Source organism: Pyrgilauda ruficollis, unplaced genomic scaffold (genome assembly GCF_017590135.1).
Source record: "Pyrgilauda ruficollis isolate IOZ18807 unplaced genomic scaffold, ASM1759013v1 scaffold25, whole genome shotgun sequence".
Taxonomy (NCBI): domain Eukaryota; kingdom Metazoa; phylum Chordata; class Aves; order Passeriformes; family Passeridae; genus Pyrgilauda; species Pyrgilauda ruficollis.
In genome coordinates, this window is record NW_024523822.1 from 7,664,240 (window position 1) to 7,691,166 (window position 26,927).

At 40.9% G+C, this 26,927-nt stretch overlaps 1 protein-coding gene across 1 annotated transcript in view; it reads left to right on the forward strand.

Annotated features, from left to right (window-relative positions):
* Positions 1-23,939, forward strand: part of LAPTM4B (lysosomal protein transmembrane 4 beta) — a 59,637-nt gene extending 35,698 nt beyond the window's left edge. The window contains exons 6-7 of the mRNA XM_041470881.1: positions 4,802-4,897; positions 21,897-23,939. Coding sequence (XP_041326815.1) covers positions 4,802-4,897; positions 21,897-21,971 — 171 coding nt within the window. The 3' untranslated portion in view covers positions 21,972-23,939. The remainder of the gene's footprint in view (positions 1-4,801; positions 4,898-21,896) is intronic.
* Positions 23,940-26,927: the final 2,988 nt, after the last annotated feature.

Here is a 26,927-nt window from a genome sequence, read left to right on the forward strand (position 1 = left end):
AAAAAGGCAACTAAAATTGGAATGGCAAAAATGCTTACTACAGAGACAATAAGCCTAAGAAATTAATAGTGCCAAAGACTCATTTTGTTTTTAAGTGGTAAAACATGCTTTTTCCAAGAGTATATGTGGCTTATGTAATGCTCATTCTAGCAATGTATTATCATATAAATGAGTCACAAAAAATGTTACTTACACAGAAACACAAGCTAAATTCCAATTAGCATTTTCATTTGAATTTCTTATGTTTCCAGAAGAGCTGCCATGCAGATTTACAGAATCTGCTCCATCAAATAAAAGCTGAACACGCACACACACACATGCATCATCATTTCAGACATTTCATCTCTGATAGACTTAACAGATGGTACCACATTTATATATTGAAACTGGAAAGGTACGGTGTATAAAAAAATATGCCTCCTCTCCCTCTGGAGTTTAACTAGAAACAGGGAGAGGAACCAAAACATTGTGACCTAGGAAAAGCTACAGTAGGAAAAGCTGCATTCAAATAGTGGGAAATACAAAACAGAATCACCTAATTCCTCAGAAATATTTGGTATTATGACACTTCTGTTTTGGGTGAAGCTACATTCAGAGAAGAACACTACTGAGCAGAAAGCAAGGGTATGCAGTATTAGGATTTGTTGTATGCAGTTTGTTTGTATGCAGTATTGGATTTGTGTTCTGCAGTCATGGTTTTGTGAACAAGAGAGGGTGGTAAGAAAGCCAGTTAACCACAGACAAGCACTTGTCTTTTTAGTCCTTATTATTTACTTGTGTCTGAAGCACCTAATGGGAATTTCAGGTGATTTCACACAGAACGCTTTTCAGAGTTGACCAAAATACATTCCATTCACTGTCCTTGTCTAGAAACTGAGCTGGAGTTGCATATCATGAAACATAGATGTTTCTATCTGGCTGAGGAAGGATATCCATCAGCACAGATGTATTTATATACATGTACACAGGACTCCAAATTGCATATAGCCAACACAGTGACTTTTGAATCGTGTCCTCTGCAGCTGGTTTGGAGAAGAGGGCCTTGGTTTCCTCCAGCCAACCCCAACTTCTCAGACAGACAAGTGAGGCTTCAACCTCCCCATTGTGGGGAAGCTCCTTAGGCCCAAATGAGCTCAGATGAGAACAAACATAATGAGCCAGATTAAACCTTTTCCCCAGGCTGCCCCAAGCTCTCTGACACTTCAGAGTATGGCCTCTTCCTTTCTCTTTCTGAACAGTAGGCAGGAAGAGGTAGCTGCCAGTGTGATGTGTTCTCCATAATATGCCTATAAGCTGCATGTCCAAGCTATCGAGCCCGGAGATGAGACCACTCTGCATGTCCTGGTGTCCTCAGCAGATGGGAAAGGATAAGGATGAAGTTCTGTGTTCACCCTGAGAGATTTGGTATCTCAGCCCAAGGGCATTCTTCCTGGGAGGGGGAGCCCTGACCTGCAACACATCACCTGGATCTGCTTCCTTCCTGCAGGGCTGCTGGGGCAACAGCTGGGACCATGAACACAGCCCCAACAGCCAAGCTCTGATCCCACTCCCAGGAATGCCAGTGCATAGCCACAAGGTTATGGGCTATTTTGCCCAACCAAGGTTATGCCACCTGTTCCACAAAAGCCTAGGACAAGTCCCAGCACTGATGATGACAGGATACTTGTGGGAGAATCATCCCTAAAACAGGGTTTTGTATTGCATACCCCAGTGTGTGTGACTGTGAGCCACCAGCAGATGTCCTGGCCCCTGTAAGGTGCCATATAAAGTGTTGCAGACCAGTGGTTTGGTTTAATGTTATTAATTCTTTCCAATTACAACATTTCTTTCAGTTCTAAGCAGCTGTTCTTATAAAACCCTTTTATACCCACATGATACACATTCTAGTGTGCTGAGAAGATGGATTTAATTCCAGATTTTATCAGCACAGCAACCTATTGTTTCTCTCTCTGTAACACCAACATGGGAAATACATGTGGTCAACTGGTCTGCCATTAGCATCCCTTTGAAATCGTCATATAAATTTCAGTTTGTGTAGAGATCTTTATCTTATTTTCACCAGTTACTGAAGCCCATCCCAGCTCTGTAAACAGAAAATTCAAAGCAGCTGGGGAGTCAAATGGGATTCAGTGCAGGCAGCTGCTAACCTGAGGGGGCTCTGTTGGGTCTGTGCTGTTCACCCTGCACTTGCAGCCAGTGTGGGGTTACCCAGAGAGCTGCTGTGACCCAGATCAGCACGGGCTTTCCCTTGCTGTGTTACAAGAAGCAGCACAATACAACAACCTCTTAATTTCCACAAAGGAATGCTGGTCAGTCTTCTGGTCAATCTTCTGCTCTGATGAGCACAGGTCTGCAGTTCATTTCTGTTGTTATGCAGCTGAACAGGTGCTACTGCAACAGTGAGAGACAGGTTGACGAAGTTTTGTGGGTTTCAGATCCTTAGGGTCTCAAGTAACTCCCCACCATCCAAAGAGGAATACTGAAAGCTGGTTAGAAGTAGGCACAGTGCCTGTTTCTACATTCAGCCTTTTTACACACCTGTCCTTTCTCATGGTGGTTGTTTGGGGCTGCCTCCCCCAAAAGGTGTCACTGTCTGTCACCAGTCTATGCCGTGGTAGGCAGGAGATCCACTCAGGGTGGATTAGGCTGAGGGAGGCCTTTATCTAGGGCCAATTTCAAATGTGAACATTAGTCTCCTGAGATAAAAATCAGTATATTTATATACTGTGTGTCCAGCCACACATTTTAAAGCTGTATTTGAAACCTCAGCCAAGTCTTTCAGGAAAGAAAATTGGTAACTGAATCAGGAGCTCCATTTAACAGTGCAGCAGTATTGGTAGAAAGTAATTATTAGGAATGAGCTAAATAAAGTTACAGGTTGAGGAAAACAAGTTTCTGTGAGTTATGGTGTGCAGGCCAGCAGCACATGGCCAGAGCACTTGGACAAGGACATGCTCCGAGCTGCTGCCACTGTCTGCCCTGTGTTGGTCAGTGTCTTGGGGGCAATTCCTTAGTGTGTGCTGGCTGATGACCTCCTTAATTCAAGGAACAGACCTCACCCACTGAGAAACAACCCATGCATGCAGAGTTAGGATTCAGAGCTGGGAAAGCTGCAGAGGTTCATTGTGGGGTTAAGTGTGTTTTATTCACCACATGGAATGAGAGCATTAAAAAATAAATCTCCCACTAGCTTCTCCCAGATAGGATTGTATTATCCAAAACAGGGATTCCATCACTTTGGATTTTGACAGAAGGGGTATAGAAATAGTTTTGCAAATAGGTAGGCTTAATGTAAAGGGTTTCTTATAAAGACAGGCTGTGTCCCCACAGAAGTGTACTGTATTCAGTCTCTGTTCTGCATTGGCTCTTATGCCTTTCCCAGGTTATGGTATCTGAGCACTAAAAGCTAGTGAACTACTTATTACCACTTTAAATTAACAATAACATTTTACTTAGTTCTGGAAAAGATGCAGTTCTCCATGTATGTGCATTTACCTTTTTCAGTAGCCTGGGGTAGGTTTGCACAGCCCATAACTTGGTCTGCAGAGCCTGTCTAATCTTCCCTTGGGATTTAGCTCACTCCAGAAGCCTTTTGCATCCCCATTTGATGGCCAAAAGTATTGTCAAAAAGTCTGCAACAGCTGTAAGTCAATCCAAGGTCTGTAAGGTTCTGTGAAAAAAGAGGAAGCAAATTTACCAGATTTTAGCCAGTTCAGCCCTAGTGGAAAAAAAACTTCCTGATCTGCAAGCAAGCCATCAGTGAGTCACGTGGCATCCTGAAAAACACAGCTCTGGAGACAGAGGAAGCACAGAGCAGCTCAAAGGGATAAGAAGCTTTTGGAAGGCCATCAGTGCAAGTGAGTCACAAAAGTATGACTCACTCAGTGAGACACACATACAAATTCAGGGCTGGCAGTTTAATCTACATGAGTTAGGTTTATGGAAGAATTTCTGTGCAGACCTACTAAGTAAAAATATAAGCTGGCCACTATGAAAACACAAAGTTCTCCTCATCACCATCATGTGTGATTACATGGGTGTCTTGGTTTGAAAGAAAACAAAAGGAAAAACCCTAACCCCCAACAATAGCAAGCAGAAAGCTCCAGAGAGAACTGCTTCAGTCCTGTCAGCTGTGTTACCGACATCCTGCGGATCTGACTCCAGCTCCCCCACATCTCCCTCTTATCTTCCTTCCAGTCACTTTGCTCATCTCTGCTACTCAAACTGAAATCTCTCCTGCTCGTGAAGGTGGTGGTGGCTGTTTTGCCCAACCAGTTAAAAAAGTGGACAGCTAGTTGTTTGACAGGAAGCAGCACTACCCAAGCTCCAAGAACAAAAGCAGTGAAGTTTATGATCTTGCAGTAGGTTGATTGCTGCTATTATTGAGGGTTTTGTTTTACACTGGGAAAAAAAAACCCCTCAGTATTTTCAACAATGTTTAAAATGTCAAAATAACTTCAGATGTCAATAAAAGCTATTACTTTGGCGATTTTCTCTAGTCAAGCAACAATACCAAGACCCCAGACCATTCCAGTCACATGGAATACATTGATTTAATAAGCCGCCTTTATATATTGAAAGCCAGTAAGGTGTCCCCAGAACCTTCTCACCTCTAAAGAGCCCAAATTCTATCAGTAGAAGCAGTGACTCACAGAGCCCCCAGACTCTGTGCAGTCACTGCAACCAGGGAAGTGACTGTCCCATGCTTCTGTCATGCTGATGTTCATATTTATAATGCTCTATCAGAAAAACATCCATGGTTTATTTTCTGCGCAGAATAATAAATCCCTTTTCTTTGCAGGGTTACTTGATAAGCTGTGTGTGGAACTGTTACCGATACATCAATGGCAGAAACAACTCGGATGTGTTGGTGTACATTACCACCAACGACACTGCGGTAAGGATGTTAGATGGCAAACATTTGTGTAATATTATGCATTTAACGGCTTTATTTTATCTTTCTGACTCCTTAGTTAACTGCCTTAATTCCTCTGGCAGTCCTCATCTGTTGGTGATGCTTGGATTTCACACTCAGGGGACTGGAGTGCAATGGTTGCAAATCAGTCTATTGCTAAAATGCTGGTTTTATTTTATGCATATTATCTGCTAAAGAATCTGTGTTAATCATAAACTACAGTTTATCTTGTGGCCCCAGGAGTGACCTCCAGTTCTGAGCTCTCCAGCTGTGTGATGATCTGGACTGTGGAGGGACTGATTAGGGCTCAAGGATGCCATGGTCTACACCTGCTGTGAAATTCTGGTTTATCTATAGAAACTGTGATTTAGGACACTTAACATCTGGTGTAGTGCTTTACAAACTCACAGAGAGGAGCTAAAAGGCAGCAAAAGTTCGGTGATTCATTTTCCAGTGCATGATGGGGTTTGTATGGTAAGGAGCCCAAATGAAGCAAAGATTGACATGAAAGAAATTAATTAACAGATTTTAACCTCAAAGTACAGAAGACATAGGTTCACTTTATAGCAGTTTAGTACTTACATGCACGTGTGCAAGACATGATTGCTGAGCAATATCTTGCTTTTTGCAGAAGGCACTGAAGGACTATGGAAAGAAAGGGTCTCTGGAAAAGAGCCAGTTCTGTTTGCAGTGGTGTTGCCATGGAGCTGCTCCGTTCCACCCAAGCTACACACTGGGGGCTCTTTGCCAGATCAGCCCCTGGGGTGACCCAGGGCTGATGTAACAAGGCTCTTTACACCATTTACATAACAGAATGAGAGCAGCACAAGCTTGGTCCTCTGTATCATCTGGGTAAAATCCCAGGATTGCCTTGCTCAGGTTTTCCTAATTGTGGGTGGTCTCCACGCACTGAGGTTTTAGACTGTCAGCTATAATCCTTTGGAATGAGTTATTCCCATGCAGCCACAAGGGCTTAGAAAACCATCACTATTTTTACATGAGAGATGTAACTCTTGTATAGTTATTTGTCTTCTATACCTGAAGTTTTAAGGAAAACATAAGAAGTTTTACAGACCATGATCACAGCTGGCAACGAGGACATTTAAGTATAAAAACATGGATTTATTGAGAGCTAAGAAGTATTACTATTTTCTTTACTGGAATCTACTTTGAATAAAACCAGGAATTTTATGTGAAAAGTATTTGATAACTGTTTTGTTCAGCCTGTAGGTAGTTGTAACTCAGCTTCAACTGCTGTTCACTCTATAACCCTCAGAGCCAGCAGTGGGAGAGTGTCAGCTGGATTATCTGGGAAACTAAATTTAGTTTTTAAAAGTTACATTAAAACCACCTGCTTCACTGCTGCCTTCATAAAACAAAAGACTGTTTTTTTAGAGATGCCTGGCTATCAAAACTCTTCTCAGTACTTTAGTATTTGATAATTACCAAATGTTTCTGTGAGAAAAGGAAGCACTTTTATCCCATTCACAGATGACATTGTTGGACTGAGCCTTTAATTTAACTTGGCTTATCTTGCTCTTAGAAGACATCTAAAGCAAAAGCAGGTTGTGAGAAAGGTTGTGCATTCCTAGCTAGGGCTCTGACCATTGGACTTCCCCAGTATTTACACTTCTTTAATTTTAATAAGGTGAGAATCTGTTCCCGTAAGGTATGATGCATCTTTCTAAAGAGGGCCAATAAGATGACATTAAATGAGAAAGAGCTGTTTGGGAATCACTCAGAAAAAATCACTCAAAATTTCTTCTTTGTGAGTACAGAAAGGCTCAGGAGAGAAGGGCAAGAGGAGAGTCACTAATAGCCTGGGTTTTGAATTATGTATTTGAGGTGGAGGCGAGCTTCATTCAAACCCATGTCTGACTGCTTCTTTCTAGTCAGGGTGTGAGCACCTTCACCCTTAGGTGACACATTCCATATCCATCTCCTTCACATCCTTCCCTGACAAGCTCCATGGGTACCCACCAGCACAGTGCACTCAGTGCAGTGATGGAGGAGCTGATGTGCTCCTGAGCAGCCTCTTCTTTCTTCTGCTCTTTGCTGAGCTTCAGAAGGAACAGCAGTACGTGGGGTTAAATCCCCATCATTCTCCACTGTGAGTCAGAAGACAGTTCTTCCCTCCCTTCACCCCCTGTAATCACAGACTTAAGGAGATTATCTTTTTCTGCATGTATGTCTGCATTCCAAAACATACACAACCCCCCCCCCCCCCCCCCCCACCCTCCCCCCCCCCCCCGACATTACTGTAAAAAATGTAGGCACAACATTGTTGCTTTAAAATGAAGCATGGAAGAACAGGGCTTTGTAAGTGAAATACTGGGGACCTCTGAGAGTTCAGAGCTCTTGAGGAAACCTTACAAAATTTTGAAATGCTGTGATGGGTCACTACAGTCTGTTGAATTGTATAATATTCTCACAACATTCAAGTGTACTTTTGTATTGAAATGGTGTTTTTTCATTTTTATGAATGCTGGGAAACTTCTTTCAGCAGGGCTTCTTCATACCAATAAGCCTTTAAATCATGAACTACAAGTTTCTTTAAAAATATGAGTCAATCTCTATCCTCTTTATTGAAATAAACATTTTTAGAATCAAACCTGCTACCTGAATTCCAACAGAGCCTGCAGGGTACATTCTTGTCTTCAGGGATGTTTTTTGATATGTACTTGTCATCAGTATTAGCTAAAAGAATCTGTGAAACAAATGGAAACAAAAATCTAAGCTTAAATATGAGACTGGGTGTAATTGCTACAGTTTAGAGTAAAAATTTTAAGCATTATGGAATCATAGAATCACAGAATGGTTTTGGTTGGAAGGGACCTTCAAGATCATTTAGTTCCAACCCCCCTGCCATGGGCAGGGGCACCTTTCACTAGACCAGGCTGCTCAAAGCCTCATCCAACCTAGCCTGGAACACTTCTGGGAATGGGCCATCCACAGCTTCTCTGGGCAACCTGTTCCAGTGTTTCCCCACCCTCACAGTAAAGAATTTCTTCCTAATGTCTAATTTACACCTACTCTCAGTTTAGAGCCATTCCCCCTTGTCCTATCACTACATGCTCTCATGAAAAGTCCCACTCCAGCTTCCTTGTAGACCACCTTTAGATACTGGAAGGTGCTATGAGGTTTCCCTGGAGCCTCCTTTTCTCCATTTTTGTGGCCCTCCTTTGGACTGGCTCCAACAGGTACATGTCCTACTTATGATGAGGCCCCCAGAGCTGGATGCTTTCTTCTTTATAGAAGGATATTGTCTTATAATCGATCCTGTAGTCTGAATTGCTTCATGCTACTCATTTTCTCTGTTGTTCTTAGCACAGAAATTTCCAGTTAGTTCCCCTGGTCAGACCGGTTCTTATAAATAATGCTCATAGATCTGTTCTGTAACTAACCTTTTATCAGCTACCAGATAATCTGATTTTTGTCACTCCCTGTAAGTGGTTTAAGCCATCCTTTTTGCAAATGTGCCATCTGGAGCAAACATGCCTCCTCCCACTGCAGGCTATGAATGGGATACTCCTGCTGCCCACTAGGTGAGAGATCCTCCTTCTGTGACCTTTGATCAAAACTGAATATGCCTGGCTTGTCTCCATCAACAGACTGTGTTATGACATGGGAGGGCCAGCTGATGCTGGGCAGGGGAATGGCCTGGACCCCAGGCAAGGGAAGATGTGACACTCTTATGCTCCTGAGGACCTGAGAGTCCAGCTGTGTACATTAGTCACAGCAGAGTCTCTTGAGAATATGGATCTCCCTTCTCCTAAGTGTTTTCCAATACTTCTCTCCCCTCAGTTTCTGGAGGTGTCTGTAGGAGGTTTTGGCATGGCAGTTAAGTGGCTCCCCTGCAGTAGTCTGAGGATTGCTTGTCCCAGTTTCCCAATCCACAGTAACCTGAGGATTGTTTTTTTCCACTTTCCCAATCTGGGATTGCTTTTTCCTGCCAGCTTCTCAAACGCACCATGGATGAGGGTTAATTTTCCACACAAGTTTAAAGTGTCACAGTAGTACCATGGAAATGTTCATCCAGTTTGGAAAAATTGCCAGTGTACAGGTGCAAAAGATAGCCCAAAGTTAGACATTTGTTCTCTGGAGCAGTAGCAGCTCTATTGTACTCTTGGACAGCCAGGGGATTTCAGTCTGCCTATTTTTAACTCTCACTGAAGCCAATCAATGGAAGTTTCATCTCTGGTCATGCTGCCAGTGGGGATAAAATGTAAAGCTGTAAATCTCTCTTCAAAGTGGGATTTAAATCTTTATGTGCTTTATAAAATCGCTTGAATAGATTTTATCTTACATACACATATCCACAATGGTTAATAAGTTACTTTTAAAAAAAATGCAGATATATTCCCTCTGTGGGCATGACCTCAACTAAGTAGCCTGCAATTAATTGGTCAACACCTTTGTTTGCTTTCCCTTTCTCAAAGCAATAGGAGACCTATTTGAGAAGTGCAGAGTTAGATCTTTCTTTCCTGCTGGATGATTTCTCTGAGCAGAGGAAGAAATTCTTTGGTGAAGTTGGAAGAGCCATTCTTTGTATTATTATTGTGTTATTAATTTGGTGATTAATTTGGCTATGGACAGAGGGAAGGATCCTTAGACTCATGCTAGTTAAACAGACTGAAGCATGAATGGATCTCAGAGACAGATAAACCATAGCAAGAGCTTTTATTTCTAATAGGTGCTTTGGAACCTGTGGTTTCCAAATGCTGAGCCAGATTTGGGATGGTATGTGTCAGAGTAGAAGAGAGCTCAGAGAAAACTTCTGCTTTAAAAATGTCCTAAAAATCCTACAAACTTGTCAGTGCTCACCAGGTAGCTGGTCTTGTGTGGCAGTTTGTGTGCCACAAACTGTTACTGGGCTACTAGATCACAAATACCTTTTTGCAGTGAATAGTAACCAGGGAAACATTTTAAAATGAGCTGGCACCACAGATTAATATCCCTGGCCTGACTCACTGGGTGCATTCAGGGCCTCCAATGGAGTCCAGGCAGAGGACCCTTGGCCTTCCTTATTGGAAACTGTCTGATAAAACCTGCAAGAGGAAAGGCAAGTAAAGCAGGACATAGAGAAGAAGAAGAGGAATCAGGGACAAGAAATAAAGGTTGTAAATAAAACAAGAAACACCCAGTGCAATAAGTGAAGGGGATGTTTCATTAGTAATCCAATGTAATAGTCTACATGAGACCTAGAAATGTGGTCTAAATGCTGGAGTTGTTTTTCTTCAGACTTGTACTTTGTAAACATAACAACACAAGCAATTTCTTTAATAAGAGAATCTTCAAAGGGCTCAAGATCCATATGGATGCCACTATTCACATCTTGATAGTATGCATGTGCCACATGTGCAGTTCTTCCTCTTCTGTTTGATTCTGAGTTGCAGAAAAGTATCATGATGGTCTGCATTTGCCAACAAACAGCTCTTCAGCTGCTCCTGCATTTCATATTCTACTTGCAGTGAAGTCCCATGCCTTGTCAGCTGGCCTTTCATCTTAGTGAAAAGATTGGTCCTTTATTTTTTTAAACTTTCCACCTTACCATCTATTCTCAGCTCTTGCTTCCACTTTTTCCCTGTTTATGGAAGATTTTTTTAAAATTAAAATCCAGCATTCCCTGTGGCCTGAATTACTTCATGCTGCTTGTTTTCTCTGTTGCTTAGTGCTATAGGCTAATTGCCCTTCTTGTTATGGGTCTCAACCATTATTAGGTAGCTGCTGTCAGAAGCCAGCTGTACTGTTTGGACTATTAACAGTGGACTATTAACATTTTAACATAATAACTACATAATAAATTAACTACATAATAACTACATAATAAATTAACATAATAACTATTAACTATTAACTATAATAATGGACTATTAACAGTGTCAGTTTGGGGCAAATACCCTCTTAAGTTTAAAAATAAGATTTCCAAAACATTTTCCTTTGTCATGGCAGTTATAAATTTATCTGCCAGCTAAATGAAAAGTTCAAAATATATATGTTTATCTAATTTTCTAAGTAGATTGTAAATCTGTGTTTATTTGCAATTGACATATTGGAATTCGGAACTAATATGTGACAATTTGTGAGAGATTTACAATAAAACAGACAAATCTCTTCTCAGTGTTCATAATTAGATTAAAAAGAAGACATGAAATGGGGACATGTAATTTAAATCTTCCAAATCTTTTTGGGTTCACTAATTGGGTATGTTGCAATGTATGAAAAAAAACAGTGTTTACAAATTTGCAGTGTTTCTTTCTTTAGTGCTTTTTATCCTGATGGGATTGATTCACTACCATCTGACAGCTGCTGCTTTTTGGGCTTCAAAACACAAGTCAAAGTCTTCAGTATAATTCCAAGGATACAGTGCAGCAAAAGTCAATGACAACTTAAATCCCTGTTGCCCAGGATGTATGGGTGTTAAGCAGAGCTGTGTGTGAATTTTCCAGGTCAGGCTCAAGTCATAGTTACACTGTGCACCAAAGGACAGTGGAGGTGACAATTTGCTCAGGCAGGTGTTGCTCCAACAGGGAGTCCCAGCAGAAATGAGCCATGCTGGGGCTTTACAGCCATAGAGTTGGCCCTTGCAGGAGCCCTGCCCTGCTGCAGAGCTCTGCCCAGGCGTGGTCCTGCTGCCGCTCCAGCACGACCTCATCTGCTGTCACCTCATCACATCGTCCTGCACTGCACTGCACAGCACAGCGCTGGCCTTTGCCAAGCAGAGGAGGAACTCCTCACACATCCCAGTCCCTCCCTCCCCAAGGCTCTCTGAGAAGCTCTCCCAGCCCCATAAACCACTCAGATGCTGAAGAGCTCTCAGCTGGCTGGGGGGAGTGGTGACAGCTGGTGGCTCTGCGGGTGGCTGTGTTCTCTCTGAGATCGCCTGGAGGCCACACTCTGCTCCCTACCAGGGAGGAGCACCCAGCTGCCCGTGTTTGGCAGTGGTCAAGAGGCCTGTCCTTCTGTGGTTGTTAATGCTTTCAGTTAAATTATGGGCTTTAAGACTCATTGCATTTTACTTTAGTGGCTCCCTTAGAGCAATTGTGCTCTTCCCAAGCATCCCTTGGGACTCTTTATGGACACAGGGCTGTCCACTGCGGTCTGTTCCAAACTGCACAGCACTTGTGGATTTGGTCCTCTGTCTTATGAGCAGTGAGGAAAGCAAGGTCTGCTTTAAATTAACTCAGGGACAGACACTCAGCTTCAGAAAGGGCCAGGCTGAGTGCATGTTCGTCCACCAAATTTAGAAGATCTGCAAAAGTTCTGGGAGTTTCTGGCTGCCAGGTGCTTTATGGTTGTGATTTACTAACAGTAATAGATTTTTTTTACTTACAGTAATAGAATTGTTTATACGGACAGGAGCCTTTCCAGCAGCATCTGTAATGTAAGCGTGGCTGTGATAACCACACCCTTGGGGGATAATCAGTCCTGTTAAACAATTTGGGTGTCCCATGTGAGCTATACCCAGCTTTCTGTCTTGTTAACACTTGAGTGGAAGACAGTTTGTAATTGTAAAAGATAAGGTTAGAAAGAGAGGTAGTTTAGTAATTAAAAAGTCCACTGAAAGAGTAGTGATCTCTCACAGTTTTCTGCACTCAAGACAGCAACCATTTGTTGCACAGAGTAGAAGTATGCTTCAGTGTCTTCAGTACTGATGACTTGTAAATGAATATACCCTGAGAAAGCATGTGCTCATCCAGAAAATGCTCATTTTGAAACAAAAGAAGGAACAATTGAAAAAATAATGCTGTTCTGCCTGTACAAAATCACAATGTTTAGCTAGAGATGCAGCAGTATGAGGCTGACCAAGATGCAGGAAAGATGTCTGTGACCTGAAGAGGGCTGTTGCTCCATGCCTCTGAATGGAGAGAATAATTACACCATTATTCTGCAAGACTTTTATGAGGCTGCACATGATGAAACAAGACAATAGCTTCCTCAATTCAATTTTCTTCCCACGCAAGGGTAATCACAATCTGTCCCTAAATATTGTTGTATCCTAGAAATTTATACATTTATTCATCTATCTGGAGTGCTGAAAATGTTGTGCTGCTTCATTACAGAATTTCATAAACTCATGTAAAGTTTCCTAAGTAGTGTCTTGGAGAGCTGGTGGCTTGGAATAAACAAGTAGTTTTGCCAAAGAAAAGCCATACCAGCTCTAACCTTGAACAGATGATTTTGGAGCACTGAACCCTACTTCTTTGCTGAATGGCGTTATAAATTATCTCTGAGCTATTCTGCTTCTCCATCTGTAGTCGTTCTAGTGTGGTTTCTAAAAGAAATACATACATATAAACATGAAAATACTTCCTGTCCACGTTGAGAGGATGATTTCTTGGGATTTATTTGAAAGACAACATGTAATGAAATCCTGAAATAGTAATTAACTAGCATACTTTGGACAGATTTTTCAAACAAAAGCGTCCAAATGAAACCGTAACAGCATCTGTGTATGAAACAAAGTCAAACATTTCTCATTTAATATTAAATAAGATTTGACTCAGATGTGAAGCTTTGGTTTTGGCCCTATACCCAGGGCTCTTTTTATCTGAGGACAGGGAGAAAGAAAAAGAGAAAGATGGGAACATTTTTTTAGACATTGATATGTTACTTCCTCAGAAACATTTGCTTTGACTGGACTCATTTGCGTAAAGCATCCATTAACACTGTAAACAAGCACATTTGAAGCAGATATTCATAAGCATTTTCTTATAAGAATTGCTTCTAAAGGGCAGTTGATGTCATCTGGAAGATCATCTGACCAGCTCAGGTGGGTGAAAGTGCCTTCCACTCTCCTGAGCTCAAATGTAGGTCAGCTACCTCCCCAGCACCTTTCACATCCCTGGTCCTGGAGCTCTCCCTTCAGCTGGACCCAAAACCTGCACGGGAGCCAGGATCTTTAGTGAGATGAAAGAGGGCAGAACAAGAGAGGACCTCATAGGGTCTTTGGAGTCATGAGTGGCAGGGGGGTGCTCACTGACTTAGAAAAGAGCTAGGGCACACTCGGTGAAACAGCTACTGGCAGGTTTCATAGCAAACCAAAGGCATTTCTTCATGGGACACCTAGATGAGCTGTGGGTCTGCTTACCAGGGGACATTGCAGTGCTAGACATCAGCATGGATTGAAATGCAGGCTAGAAAAATAAATGAAAGAAAAATTCCATGAATGACCAGTAGCACAGCAAGTCCTTGACAATCAAATTTCTGACAGTTTAGTGAATATTCTGGGCAATGTAAGTTGTAACTACATATGCTTTCACTGCTCTTTCTAAATTTCTTTCATTGTTCTGTCTTGCACTTCTGTTTTTTTATCATTCACCACTTATTACTGTGTTCTGGATGGACCTTTAAACTTACCCAGGAGACCTGTTCCTATATGATTGTGCTTAACTGCAGCATTCTGAAAGCTAATCCCTACTTCTGTCTCCAGTGCTTGCAACATCTGACTGCATCTCACCACAGAATTATTATTATTATTCCTCTTTCTTCACTACTGGAAAAAAAGCTCCCTCTTCTCCTGAAGGCTGTCAGCCTTTTCATACAGTCAGTGTAAAATGTGAATTCATGTTAAGGGATTAAATAGAAAACTGAATTCTCAGTGGATTTAGTTTTAATACTTCTTGTTTCTCCACTGGTGGGTGCTGTGTGCAGTTTTGGGCACCACAATATAAGAAAGATATAAAACTATTCGGAAGTGCCCAAAGAGGGCCATGAGCATGGTGAAGAGTCAGAGGGGAAGCTGTATGAGGAGTGGCTGAGGTCACTTGGTCTGTTCAGCCTGGAGGAGACAAGACTGAGGGGAGACCTCATAGTGGTTTAAGGCTTGCTCACAAGGGGAATTGGCAGACATTGATCTCTTCTCTCTGGTGACCAGTGGGAATGGCCTGAAGTTGTGCCAGGGGAAGTTTAGATTGGATATCAGGAAAAGTTTCTTTACCCAGAGGGTGGTTGGGCACTGGAACAGCTCCCCAGGAAAGTGACCACAGCATCAGCCTGACAGAGCCCAAGAAGCCTTTGGACAATGCTCTAAAGCACAATGTGTGACTCCTGGGGATGGTCCTGTGCAGGGCAAGGAGTTGGGCTCCAATGGTCCCTGTGGGTCCTTTGCAAGTCAGGTTATTCTATTCTGTGAACTCTTGGAAGCTCATTATAGAAAAAACATATTTCTTCAGACACTCTTGATAAATGCTACTTCTACAGAGAAACGTTGAAAACTTTTGAAGGTCGGCCTCAATAAAATCACTATATTTAGTAGCTTCCAGTAAATCTTGTACAGAAAATAAAAACAAGTGCTACATTAATAGGCTTATTTACTTTCAAATAAAATACAAAATTGATTAAATAATCAGTGATATTTACATATAGTCTAGACCTGATTGTCACACAAAATACTAAAGGAAATAGCTACCACTTTGTGGCTCGAGTCTCCACAACAGAGCTTAAATTGAAGAGATTTGGATTTCAGAAATTTTTAAGAAAAAAAAATTACCTTAATTTTACATTTTCCTTTGTAATCTCAGACTGCTCAGAAAAAAAACCACACTGTCAAACTTGACAGGGAAACATTGCAAAGAGAGAATTATTCTAAGCCTTTCCTGCCTAGAGAGTGAAGCAATCAGCTGGCTGCAGCTGTGTATGCACGCAGACGTCTGCTGTTTTCCCCAGGTGATCTTCAGAACATCTGTGTAGTCAAGAGCCCAACAGTACATTTGGGACTATCTTGAATGGGACAGGTGGTTTTGATGGCAGCCTTCCCTCTAGAGTTGTTTGTAGGCTGGATGCTGCTTCACTGCAGCTGAACGTGCTTTAGGTTGCAGTTAATGGCTCCTCAAAGCACCACAGCTGTGGGAGGAAATTCCACTGCTCTTGGCTGGGTAAATGACAGGACAATAGGGATGTAAACATGAAATTAGTAAATGTGATTGCATACCATCGAACCCTCTCCAAAGCACACAGTGGTCTCAGATTGGTGCAAGTAGGTTGTTGGTCATGGCTGGAATCACTGAGATGAAATGAACCCAAAGCAGAGGGCTGATGCAATTAGGCATTGCTGCTTAAAAACCTCTTCTTTCAGTTCAGTTGTCTCTGAACCTGATGCATCAGCCTTGTGCTGTATTGAGGAGAAAATATACCCTGCATTAGAAAAGGCATGCAATGACTGAATTTCAGCACTGCTTTCAGCACTGGCTCTGGCATATTCTTCCCATCTGTCTAACACTATTCACCCTGTGGTTACTCTTCCTCTTTTTAACAAACAGAGAATGCAGCCTGAGCCTGCTGACACTTTGTATTTGACCTGTGGCTCCTTTTGCCCTCTCTTCTTTTCCTTCCCACATACTCAAATCACCCTTAAGATTTGGGTGTCTAAAATGTAAAGGTCATTTCTGCAGAAGAATTATGTGCAGTACATTCAGAGCTGTGGTGAAGCGCTTGGGATAAACATTTTCAGGCATAGGCTGAAATTTCTGCAAATACATATTTAGTTTGTAAATATTTCCACAATTTAGCGCCCGTCTCATACAGTCATATCCAAGTGTCATCCAAGGGAGTTTTGACTCTGTCTTGATGTTTCAACATCTTTTAAGACATAACAAATAATGCACCTGTTTTATGTGAGATCCTTCTAAGGCAAAGTTAAACAATTTGTCAGAGATCCAAATAATAGCAACAAGACCAGGACAGGAACAGGAGTAAATTGCAGCAGTAATGACCCTAATTCCACACAGCTATTTATTGTCATCTGTCCCTGTCATCTGTGTGATGTAATCTGAAGTCCTTCAGCATAAAGCAAAGGTGTTTTTACTGAAAAAGCTAAAGTTTGAGAAAACATCGTGAATGCTCAGTATGACCATCAGTACTTATCACAGACCTTTTTAATCTATAGCCTTTTTTTTGGCATTTAAGGTGTTGGATAAAAGTAAGTTAGAGTTGTGTGTGTTTCTAACAAGACATCAACAAGGTTTTTTTGTCATGGGAACTGCCAAATGTTTCTTCCAGCAGCCAAACAGAATGCTGTTCAAACTCAAAGCTGTTGTGCAGCAACCATTCCATCCAGTGGGGAATACAAATGGCTGTTGGAAAAAGAAATCCAAAGCTCTCTGGAGGCACATACAGATTTCTGTTGAGTTCAGTGAGGTTTGGGTGAGAATGCAGAAATAATCAATTGATCAAATATTTTATTTTACTCATACAGAACCGAGCACATTTTCTCCTTTAGAAAGAGGAGATCTAAGAGCTTGAGTTCAAACAGGAGCCACTGCAGCAATATGAGAAAATTTATGCATGTGCTGAAGAAAGAAAATTTTCTCCTGAAAGTTCAAGTAAATGTGGAATCAGCAGCAAAGATAAGAAGTGATTATTGAAATAATGCAATATGCTCCCCAAAGCAAGCAAAGAAAGAAACAAAACACTGTTGGGACAAGATTAGCTGCAAACTGTTTGAATATACAAGTATTTACCTGTGTTTCTTCTCAGATATATTTCTAAGCAATGCCTTAAGAACTTATTCTCTAAAACCAGATTAACCAGGATGTAAAAAATAGGAAATGACATATGCTTATATTAACTGAATATGCTATAGCCATTGGCAAACTTGTTTGATAATTATTTCTTTCAGAGAAGGTCATCCCATATCATGTGCTTTATAATAGAGATGCTTATGTAATACAATTAACCAAACCACTCAGATGACACCAGCTAAGTCAGGAACAGGATTTCTTACGGGTCAGTTGTGGATTACTTCTGCCTATTATACATGACTGCTTATCACAAAATACTTAAATGCTATTGGGAATGAAGCCCAGCCCTCAGCATTCCCTGCCCCACTTGAGCACAGGGCTACATAGCCCCGGTTTCCCTCCCTCCCTTCCCAACTGAAAACCTCCTATCTGGAGCATTCATATGGCAGATTGGAGCTGTGGGTTTGAACCCTCTTGGTTTGAGACCCCTAGAGCTCTGATTTAGAGTCTCTCTGTGATGCTTTTACACCAGACTATTGTACAAACAGTGGGTAATGTTATATCTGGCTGCATCTTAAAGGATGGTGTTAAAATGGTACTTGCTTCTTAAATAAAATTAATGCAGTTATAGGGCTTGTGAAAGAAGCTAGGAGCTTCTGTCCTTTAGATTTTAGGCATGCTTGTAGGACAGAACTCTGCACCTATTTAGTCTTCCAAACTTGCTGGTCTACTGAAAAAAGCCAGAATGTCTTCATATAGGGATCACTGAGTGCCAAAAAATGTGTGTCCTTCATAATTTTTATAGTAACTTGTGAGTGACAATCTCAAACACTCTGCAAACAATATTCCCACAGCACTCAGGCAACTAACATACATTTTTCTTAATTCACAACAAAGAAATGCAAAAATGTAATGTCTGGGAAACAAAATGCATCAGTTATCTGAGTGGAGATTCTGCCTTGGGGTACCATGTACCTAAAATATGCACATATTTTTTGTACTTTTAATTAATTTAGATGGCATCCATTCTAATCAGATTCACAGATAAGACTGAATAATGAGTTTCTATTTTCCAGTTTCTGAATTCTCCCTTTGGCTCGTTGACTGGCTTCCATTCTCTCTCTGGAGAGCATAATGTACTGCCTGAATATCTATGCTAATTTATATTCACAGCACTTATCTGCTTCCTTTAGCCGTCATGTAAGGTTTTCAGTTATGTTTAAAGGACCATTATGGATGGATGGTTAAGAGCATATAGTGGAGAGGAAAGACATAACCACCTGTGGATTCAGTGACAGAATTTGACTATTGTAATTTCAATGTCTGTAGTCAAAATAATGGTTACAGTTGTGTTCCTCTGAGGGTGGGGACCCACAATCCAAAAAGCTTGTCAGGTTATGTACCTGCAAGTTAGCAGAGGAGCACCCAGATCCCTTCCAGGAAGGGGTTTCTTTATGTCTAATGCAACTATGGAGTGTGCATAGTTTTCTGATGGAGAGTTCCCAAAAAGAATTGGGGAGTGTTTGGGGTCCTTGGTGGTCCAGTCCTCTCCAGGAATATGACCACTGTTTGACCCTGCTTTTGCACTTATGTTGTATGGTCACCACAGAACAGGAAATTTTGCTCCAGAAAAGGACTGCCCTACCTTTGTATGGTCCCACCTTTCCAGGAATGTTCTGTTCCAACTTGCCCACATGAATGGCCATTAGTGTTTGAGATATGGCAATGCATTATCTCCTGGCTATCACAGCACGTGTTACAGTTGAGACAACCACAATACACAGAAGTGTCACCACGCAACTTGAGAAGGCTTTAGGCATTCACCCATACACAGTAACATCATGCCACTTCAGAAGGCTGCAAGCATCTGCCCTTCTTGTTCTTTAGCTCAGCCTTTTATATTCTTCACCTTACATGCATTGTCCCTGTGTGTCCCTGTTCCCTTTGGTGGTTGGTCAGTGCACCTGGGCACTCCATGGCTCATTGCTGTCAATGCTGCTCACCTGCTTTTCCCAGCTGTACCCACTGGGGATGAGGCTGGCTGCAGCCCCACCCCAGTTACCACAAACTGTGTATCTACAGCTGTCCAGGCTTCTACAGGCATTCCTCTCTCCCCTCAGCAGTTCTTGTTGAACTGTTGCTGAGAAAGTGTCTTCTGAGGCCCTTGGGGCCATTGACCCATATTTGAGGTTTGGGTCTGCAGAATGAAGAGTGCTTACCTCTCAAGATGTAAAAGCCTCAGCAGGAGGCTTTTCTCCTACCAGACAGATTGTGTTTCATACAAGAGTGAAGGGAATGGAGAAGTTCACTCATACCATTAATTCTTCAGGCCAGGAGACCTACTGGAAATGACAGCAACCTCGATGCTGAAGTAATAATATTGATGTAAATACAGTAGTCTTACTGTGGATTTAAACACATGGATTTAAAAGAGGATCAGAGCACAGGAAGAGGTCTTGTCCATTATTCATATATCAGCTCATCTTTATCAGCTGGAAGATGGACAGCTCTTTGGATGACAGGGCCTGACTGTTGCTTCTTGTCACACCTGATGAAATAGACTCTGAACCTGAAAGAAATGGATCACAGGTTGGAACTTAGCATTATGAAATGTTCACAAAGAGAACTTCATTCATTTTCAGAGTAATATCTAGATCAGATTGAATTACTAATTATATTGTGTCTTAATAAACTAATGAACATGTTTCAGCATATTTGAGAAACTAGTGCTTTTTTAGTAACATAAGGATTTTACTAGAAATCCTGTTATTAAACTACTGATCAGTGCTAGGGAGGAGATTTCATCTGTAGTGCTTTTCACAGTTAACATGCTTTAGCATTGTGATTTACTGAGGTTACCTTGCAAAATATGTTTATGATTTTTATCATAATGTATATTTGAAATCCTAAATGTTGTCCTGATTTCCCTAGATAAATAGTCATAAGATGCTTGCAGCCTTTAAGGGTGATATGGTTTATTAAATGCTTTTCAAATACGAGGGTTTTTAGACTGTGTAGTGTATAAAATATTGCATTTACTCAAGCTTAAACATGGTATTGAAGAGCAACGGCTCTGACAATTTCCTTTTCTAAGTAATGAAACTTTTCTGATTAAGGGCTGAAGATGCCAAGGTAGCCATTCTGTAATCTTAACAACATGCACAGATGTACTTGAACACATGGTCATCAATGCATGTTTGTAAACTCACATGAGTATAATATGAATCATACTTGGAACTATCCCACAAAAGTCTGTTCCAAAGTCTATTTCAATCTACAGAACAATTCCTACTGATTTTGTATGTTGTGATTGAGGTCCAAAAGGAATGATTATGGATGTTTCTTTGCAGAAGGCAGGTTATCAAATTCTATAAGAATTGGTGAAATCCTCTCATGGCAGAAGTCCCTATGAATATTCCCTATGTGCTGATTTAGACAATCAGCTTTACATGCTCTTTAATGACCAAGAAGCAATGCTGATAAATCTGGAAATTCCATTATGAATAATTCATCATCAGCTGCATAAAGTATCTCAGACAGTGCACTTCAGTGATATTCTTGCATGTTATTGAGATATTTTAGGAAATGTACACTCATTCTTCATTCAGACATCTAATTTATCCTCAGTCCCTGCTGGGGTTCACAGACCAACTCCTCCTTTGTCTTTTCACATGCAAGCTAACTAATGTCAGTGCAGGTGCCATTAAAAATTGCATGATGGCTGTCATGCTTGCCTAAATAAGTGGGAGTCTTGGTTCAAATCTCTCCTCTGCCCTATGTGCCCTGAACTTGCATCTCCCATGTCCTAGAAAGCTGCCTGGACTCCAGTGAATGGGGTTGATATATGACTAAACCTGTCCTAATTTTCTAATTGCTATCAGATGTTGAAGGATTCACTGAAATGCTTCTGGAAGTATAGATCTTCCTTCTCATGGCTCAGTACTCTAGAAGTATAAAACTGGAGATTTATTTAGACATTGGGCAATTTGTTCTCCATTTATTTTCTTTTTCCCCACTCCAAAATAATTATTAGCTATTCCAGAGAGGGCTCAGGAGAGGTTTTCAGGACTTTTCTCACTCTGGCAGTTTGAGCACTCCTCCAGGAGACAAGGTTTAGCACTCTTGACAGAGGAGAGCTGCAGAAGAAGCAGCCACTATCACTGCCAGATGGAACAGATTCAGGTACCCGCAGTGAACAGATGCAATCAAGGGGTTACTATGAAATGAGAAGAACTCTGTTTTCTTTCATAATTAAAACAGTATAGATATTGAAAAGGAGGAACTTCAAGCTAATATTATTTCTTTTCTTAACTATTCTGCTCCTGCTTAATAATTTACTCTTTTTTGGTTTTGGAGTTTGTCTTGAGTTTTGGGGGGGTTTTTTGTTGGTTTGTTTGGGGGTTTTTGTTGTTGTTTTGGGGTTTGTTTGGTTGTGGATAAGGCCTTAGGGGTTTTCTTTTCTGTAAATTTTATCATGTGACTTCTTTTTTAAAAATAAAAACTTTTTTCCTTTCCTGCAGGTCCTGTTACCACCATATGATGATCCTGTGAATGGAGCTGCTAAAGATCCACCACCACCTTATGTGTCAGCATAAGTGAGAGTGCTGTGTCCCCAAGGAGGATAGCTTTACTTTACAGACATTGAAGCAATAGTTTGATAATTTCACTTCCAGGATATAACCTCTGTGGGTTACACTTTGCTGTTTTGCTGACATATTGAAACCTAAATTGTATGACTCATATTCTGTAGATAGTTTTAATAATTTGCTGCAACTACAGTAGTGTTACAGAAACTAGTGAACTAGTTTCAGAATAATTCTGGGTAGCACTAGGGTTACAGTAGTCACTGAATAGCTTTTCCCACCATGTCTGACATACAGTGCTAGAGAACGTAGAACTTTGCATTCTCAATCAGGTTCAGAGTGTAACTTAATTTTTTTTTATTTGTAAAACTTCCAAAGCATTACAAATATGTTTCTCAGATGCCCACATTCAACTTCAGAATACAGACCAAAAAGTCAAAAAAGTAACATTCCAGTTCATTCCTCTTATGCAAGTATTTTTGAAGTTACTATGCTATGAGTGATGATGATGATTGCAAGAAGAATTAGTCTTATGCACTGTTCTCATCAAACTGGCTAATGGGAAACATATTTAATTGGGAAGGATAAGTATGGGAAAAGAGAATAGACAAAACATTCTATGTGTAACAAACCAGAACTTGTGATCTACATGGACTCACTTTATCCCAGCCTGAAACCATTCTAATGCCCAAAAAAAAAGCTATCAAATTCTGATTACTTTCTTTTCCTGGCTATCCACCTTTTTCCTCTCCACTAACTTCACAAATAGTATTTTGAGGTCACAAAATCCCTGCTTTAAAGTCCCATGATTAGGTGACAAAGCTGTGTCTTTTGCCCTCAACACGCAAATGTTTTCCCATTGGAATGTGCCTGTAAATATCGCAACGTTCTGCTGAGTGTAAACTAAATTATGCAGATTCTAAGATACATGTTCCCAACCTGTGGGGAACTTAAGCATGTAATTTCTTTGGGCATCAGCAAATATGTTTTGTCTGTTTCTCATATACATCAGTGTGAGGGTATAGATTACTTTATGACTGGACTGGTTGTACTGAGAATCTTTCTCATGGGACTCATTCACCCATGAGTGTTTGTGTGAGGTATTTATTTCTTCTCTAGAGAAGTGCCTCCTGCACATGTAACTTTTTGTTTTGATGAAGTTTCTACTTTTAATTGAAAAGAAACATGAAAAGGGAATATAATGTGTGTCTCTACCTCTCCTTGTTTCCCTCTGCATTGTCTCCTCTGCGTTTGGGGCGATGGTGCAGGCTGAAGCTCGGCTGGTGCCATTGCACAGCACCCCAGGTAAAGGGCAGTGCTGAGCTGAGTCACAGTTAGGAGGGCACCAGAAGACACCAAGGTGCCATCTCTCCTGTGGCTGTGTTGACAAGGGAGTCCATACTCTTCCTGAGCAGGACACCTGTCCTCACCCGTAGTGCATTGACTCCATTCTGCTGACTGAAGAAATGTGGACCTTTTCCTGACTTTTTCTGGAAAAGAGCTTTCCAGGGGAGCACAGGACCAACAAATTATTATCACAGAGATTGCAACTGTGAGCTGTTCTTGCAGAAGCTAGGGAAGGAAAGGACAGACTCTTTCTGCCTGTCTCTTCCACACCCCTGGCAAAAGGCAGGTCCCCATCTGCTTGTTGGAATTTTAGTTCATGGTTGATCTACTCTAAGATCAAGCTAAGCAATGCATTTGAATGAACCAATCCTGAAATCCATCCACTGATCTTTGTCACACTCCTATGTTTTTCCTTTCTGAATAATGCCATCTACTCTTATTACAGGTATCTTCAGGAATTAATCTGAGTTTGGAGGTTGTGCTGGCTGGCTGGGCTTCTGAGCTTAATTTTCTTTCATTCTTGACAGACTTGTGAAGGATGTTAGGCAGTCATCTGTTTGAGAAAAGCTGGTTGTAAATACATTGCATCTGTGTATACAAACTTCTCTACAATAAAAGGGATTGTTTCCTCAAGACTATGGAAATATTTTTTTTATTGTCTTCCAAGCACAAACATACATAAATTCCTGTCCAATCAGTCTGTCATAGTAGAATTTTTTCTGTAGAGGACTAAAGGATAGTTTTTTAGTCCACTCACCAGTCAATTCATCATCTTTCCCATCATACTGTATAAATGGAGGAGAGGACAGTAAATTCTATAATTTATTGCATAGTAAGACCAAAAGATAATTCAAGGTTTTAGTTCATTGTCCAAAACCACAGACATTTTTTCTGGTCTGATGAAGTGTGTAATACAGAACAGGGCTAAACTACAGAACAGAGCTACTCTGAAAGCTGGGGCTTCTTTTTCCACACCATAATAGGGATAACATGCTAATTCACATGAAATTTCTTAAGACTTTAAGTTGTCTCACTAAGGAATCAAGACTTCTTCACACACTCCATGCGTGCATAAATGTGAGTACAGTGTGTCCTTCCAGAACTCCCCTTGGATTTGGTCCAATTTGAATTAAAGTGGGCAGGAAGGTTGTGGTATCAAATCCATGACATTCTTGCACACAGAGTAAATATCTGGGTAGGAGGTAACTGATAATGTAATGTTAGTTCTGGTGACATATCAGGATCCCCATGAGAGAGGAGTTCCACTCCTCCCAAACAAAAATGAGATTCTGTGGGTTACATGAAGAGACAAACTCCAGCTGAAGGGTTTTTATCCTCAGATGTTGAATTAATTCTCCATTTCCATGTATAATTCTGGGGAATTTACACCACAGCTTTTCTGTAATTAATTTTTAATAGTCATCTGTGACACAGCCTATTAAAAAGCTGGCTTCTTAAGTTTCTCTGTTTTGGGAACTGCTTACTCCTAAGAGTTTTTTGCAATATTCCTTGCAATTTTCCTTTCTCACATATATTAGGAGCATCTGCGTACTCAAATGCTCTTCTGGTTTTGTATCTGAAACTCTGATATAGCTGCTTTTTATTAATAATTTTTAGCAACTTAGGAGTGGAAAGAAAATACTTTGAGGGAATGTTGACATGAAACATCACAAATATAAGGCCAAAACCAGCAAACGGGAATCTAAACTTTTATAGTGCCAGAAATATAAGTAGAACTTTTGCTGAAATATCTTCTGGTGTTGGTTGGTTGGTTGGTTGGTTGGTTTTTGTTTGTTTGTTGTGTTTTTGTTTGCTTGTTGTTGTTTGTTTGGTTTGGGTTTTTTGTTGTGGGTTTTTTTTAAATGTGTGCTACAAGACATTGCAGGCTTCAGAAATCCTACACATGCTAAGGCACAAGTCCAACTTTTCTCATATGTGCCTGATGCTTTTATTCCTGATTGAACAATGCAGCAATGCAGCTTTCCTTCATTCTGCACTCATCCATGCATCATATTGGAGAAAGCAACAAGAAATTTGTAGTGATCCAACAATGCGGCACTCGTGCTTGTAAGTACATGACGTTTTCTAAAACAATTACTAATGACCACCATTTTAGGTGTTAGTCTGTCTGTATTTCTTTGGGAAAACCTCTGGTTGGTAAAAACAATCCAGTCTTGATATGTTAGCAAAGGCCACATCGAATCGGTACACAGCCAGATAAAATCTTGGCAAGGAAGCAGAGCAAATGATAACCAGTCCACAAGTTCCAAACAAATTCCAAATTCCTTCAAATTAGGGCATTCCTCACCACTATCCTGTTGGCTAGGGATACCATGAACAGTTTTAAAAATTGTTCCTAATAACACATCTGTGCACACTGGTGCTTGGAATGTGCAAAATGGAAGACTTGGCTACTGCTAAGGGCAGAAGGGAAAAAAAAGGAGCAGGAACAGGAACAAAACATGGGAGGGCAACATTCATGTACATCTCTTAAACAGCACAGAAACAAGGTTCACTGCTGCAGTATTGGTTGACTTATGTGCCCTTTCTTTCTCCTCTGCTGTGGTCAGGAGGAAATATAGTTGCTCATGTAACCTCTTGTATTAGCTGTTAGACAAGCTCTGTTGCAGAATTCTGTCACTGAAGGGGATGATACCTTTGTCTTACTTGCTTTAATGCAAGGAAATCTACAGATTAATATTTCTAAACCAAAAGCAGTATTGGTTAAATGCCTGCAAAACTGTCTAGTCAGACAGATGACTCTAAACTGCTCTTCTGGAGCTAAGTTTTATCCTTAGAGAATTAGATGTTCTCTCCATAGAGGCTGCTCTCCTTAGATGCTGCTTCTCTGGAGCCAGGTTGTATCTTTCCCATTTACCCATCCCTATTAGCTGTAGAAACTGCAGTCAAATACCACAAAAAAAAAGCATTTCGTGCAAATTCACTATGGAGATGTTTCAACGCTATCTCAGTTCCCAGCTCTGAGAAATCCAAAACAGCAGCTATAGCTATCTAAAGGGAGGCTTGGCTCTGATAAATCAGGATTAGTGTTCTTTCAGAGAAGGACTCTGGTATTTATAAATTATGTCTCCACACCCATGGGTTTGACCTGGAATCCTTCTGCACTGTGGCCAGTTTTTCAGCTGAATAGCTCAGCAGGGTGTGGAATACAGATCTGTGACCTTCTGCCTGCAGCCTGTGTCTACCTCCAGCAGAAGAGGATACTCTAGCACTGGGAGTGAAAGCCTCATTGTCACCCAGCCAGCAGATACAAAGCTATTTCAAAGCAAAGAGGCAGTTCTACAACTATACCCTGGACAATGAGATACAACAGTAGTTTCTTTTAGTGAAAAATCTTAGTGAAATTTAATGCAGTAAATTATTTTCTTTTTCTTCAGAGAAATTAACTCTACCATAGCTGAAACCAGGACACAGATTATTCAAACATTTCAGACAGGAGAGTTTTCAGGAAATAATGAAATGTTTTCATTTGTAGCCAGAGCTGGACTTAACTAATTAGTCTGAGTGGAGGACACAGGGTCACTTGGAAAGGTGAATAAACAGCAAGGAGATGAATCAGGCCTGCAGCAGGGCTGGCTACTTGGCTTACATGAGAAGCTT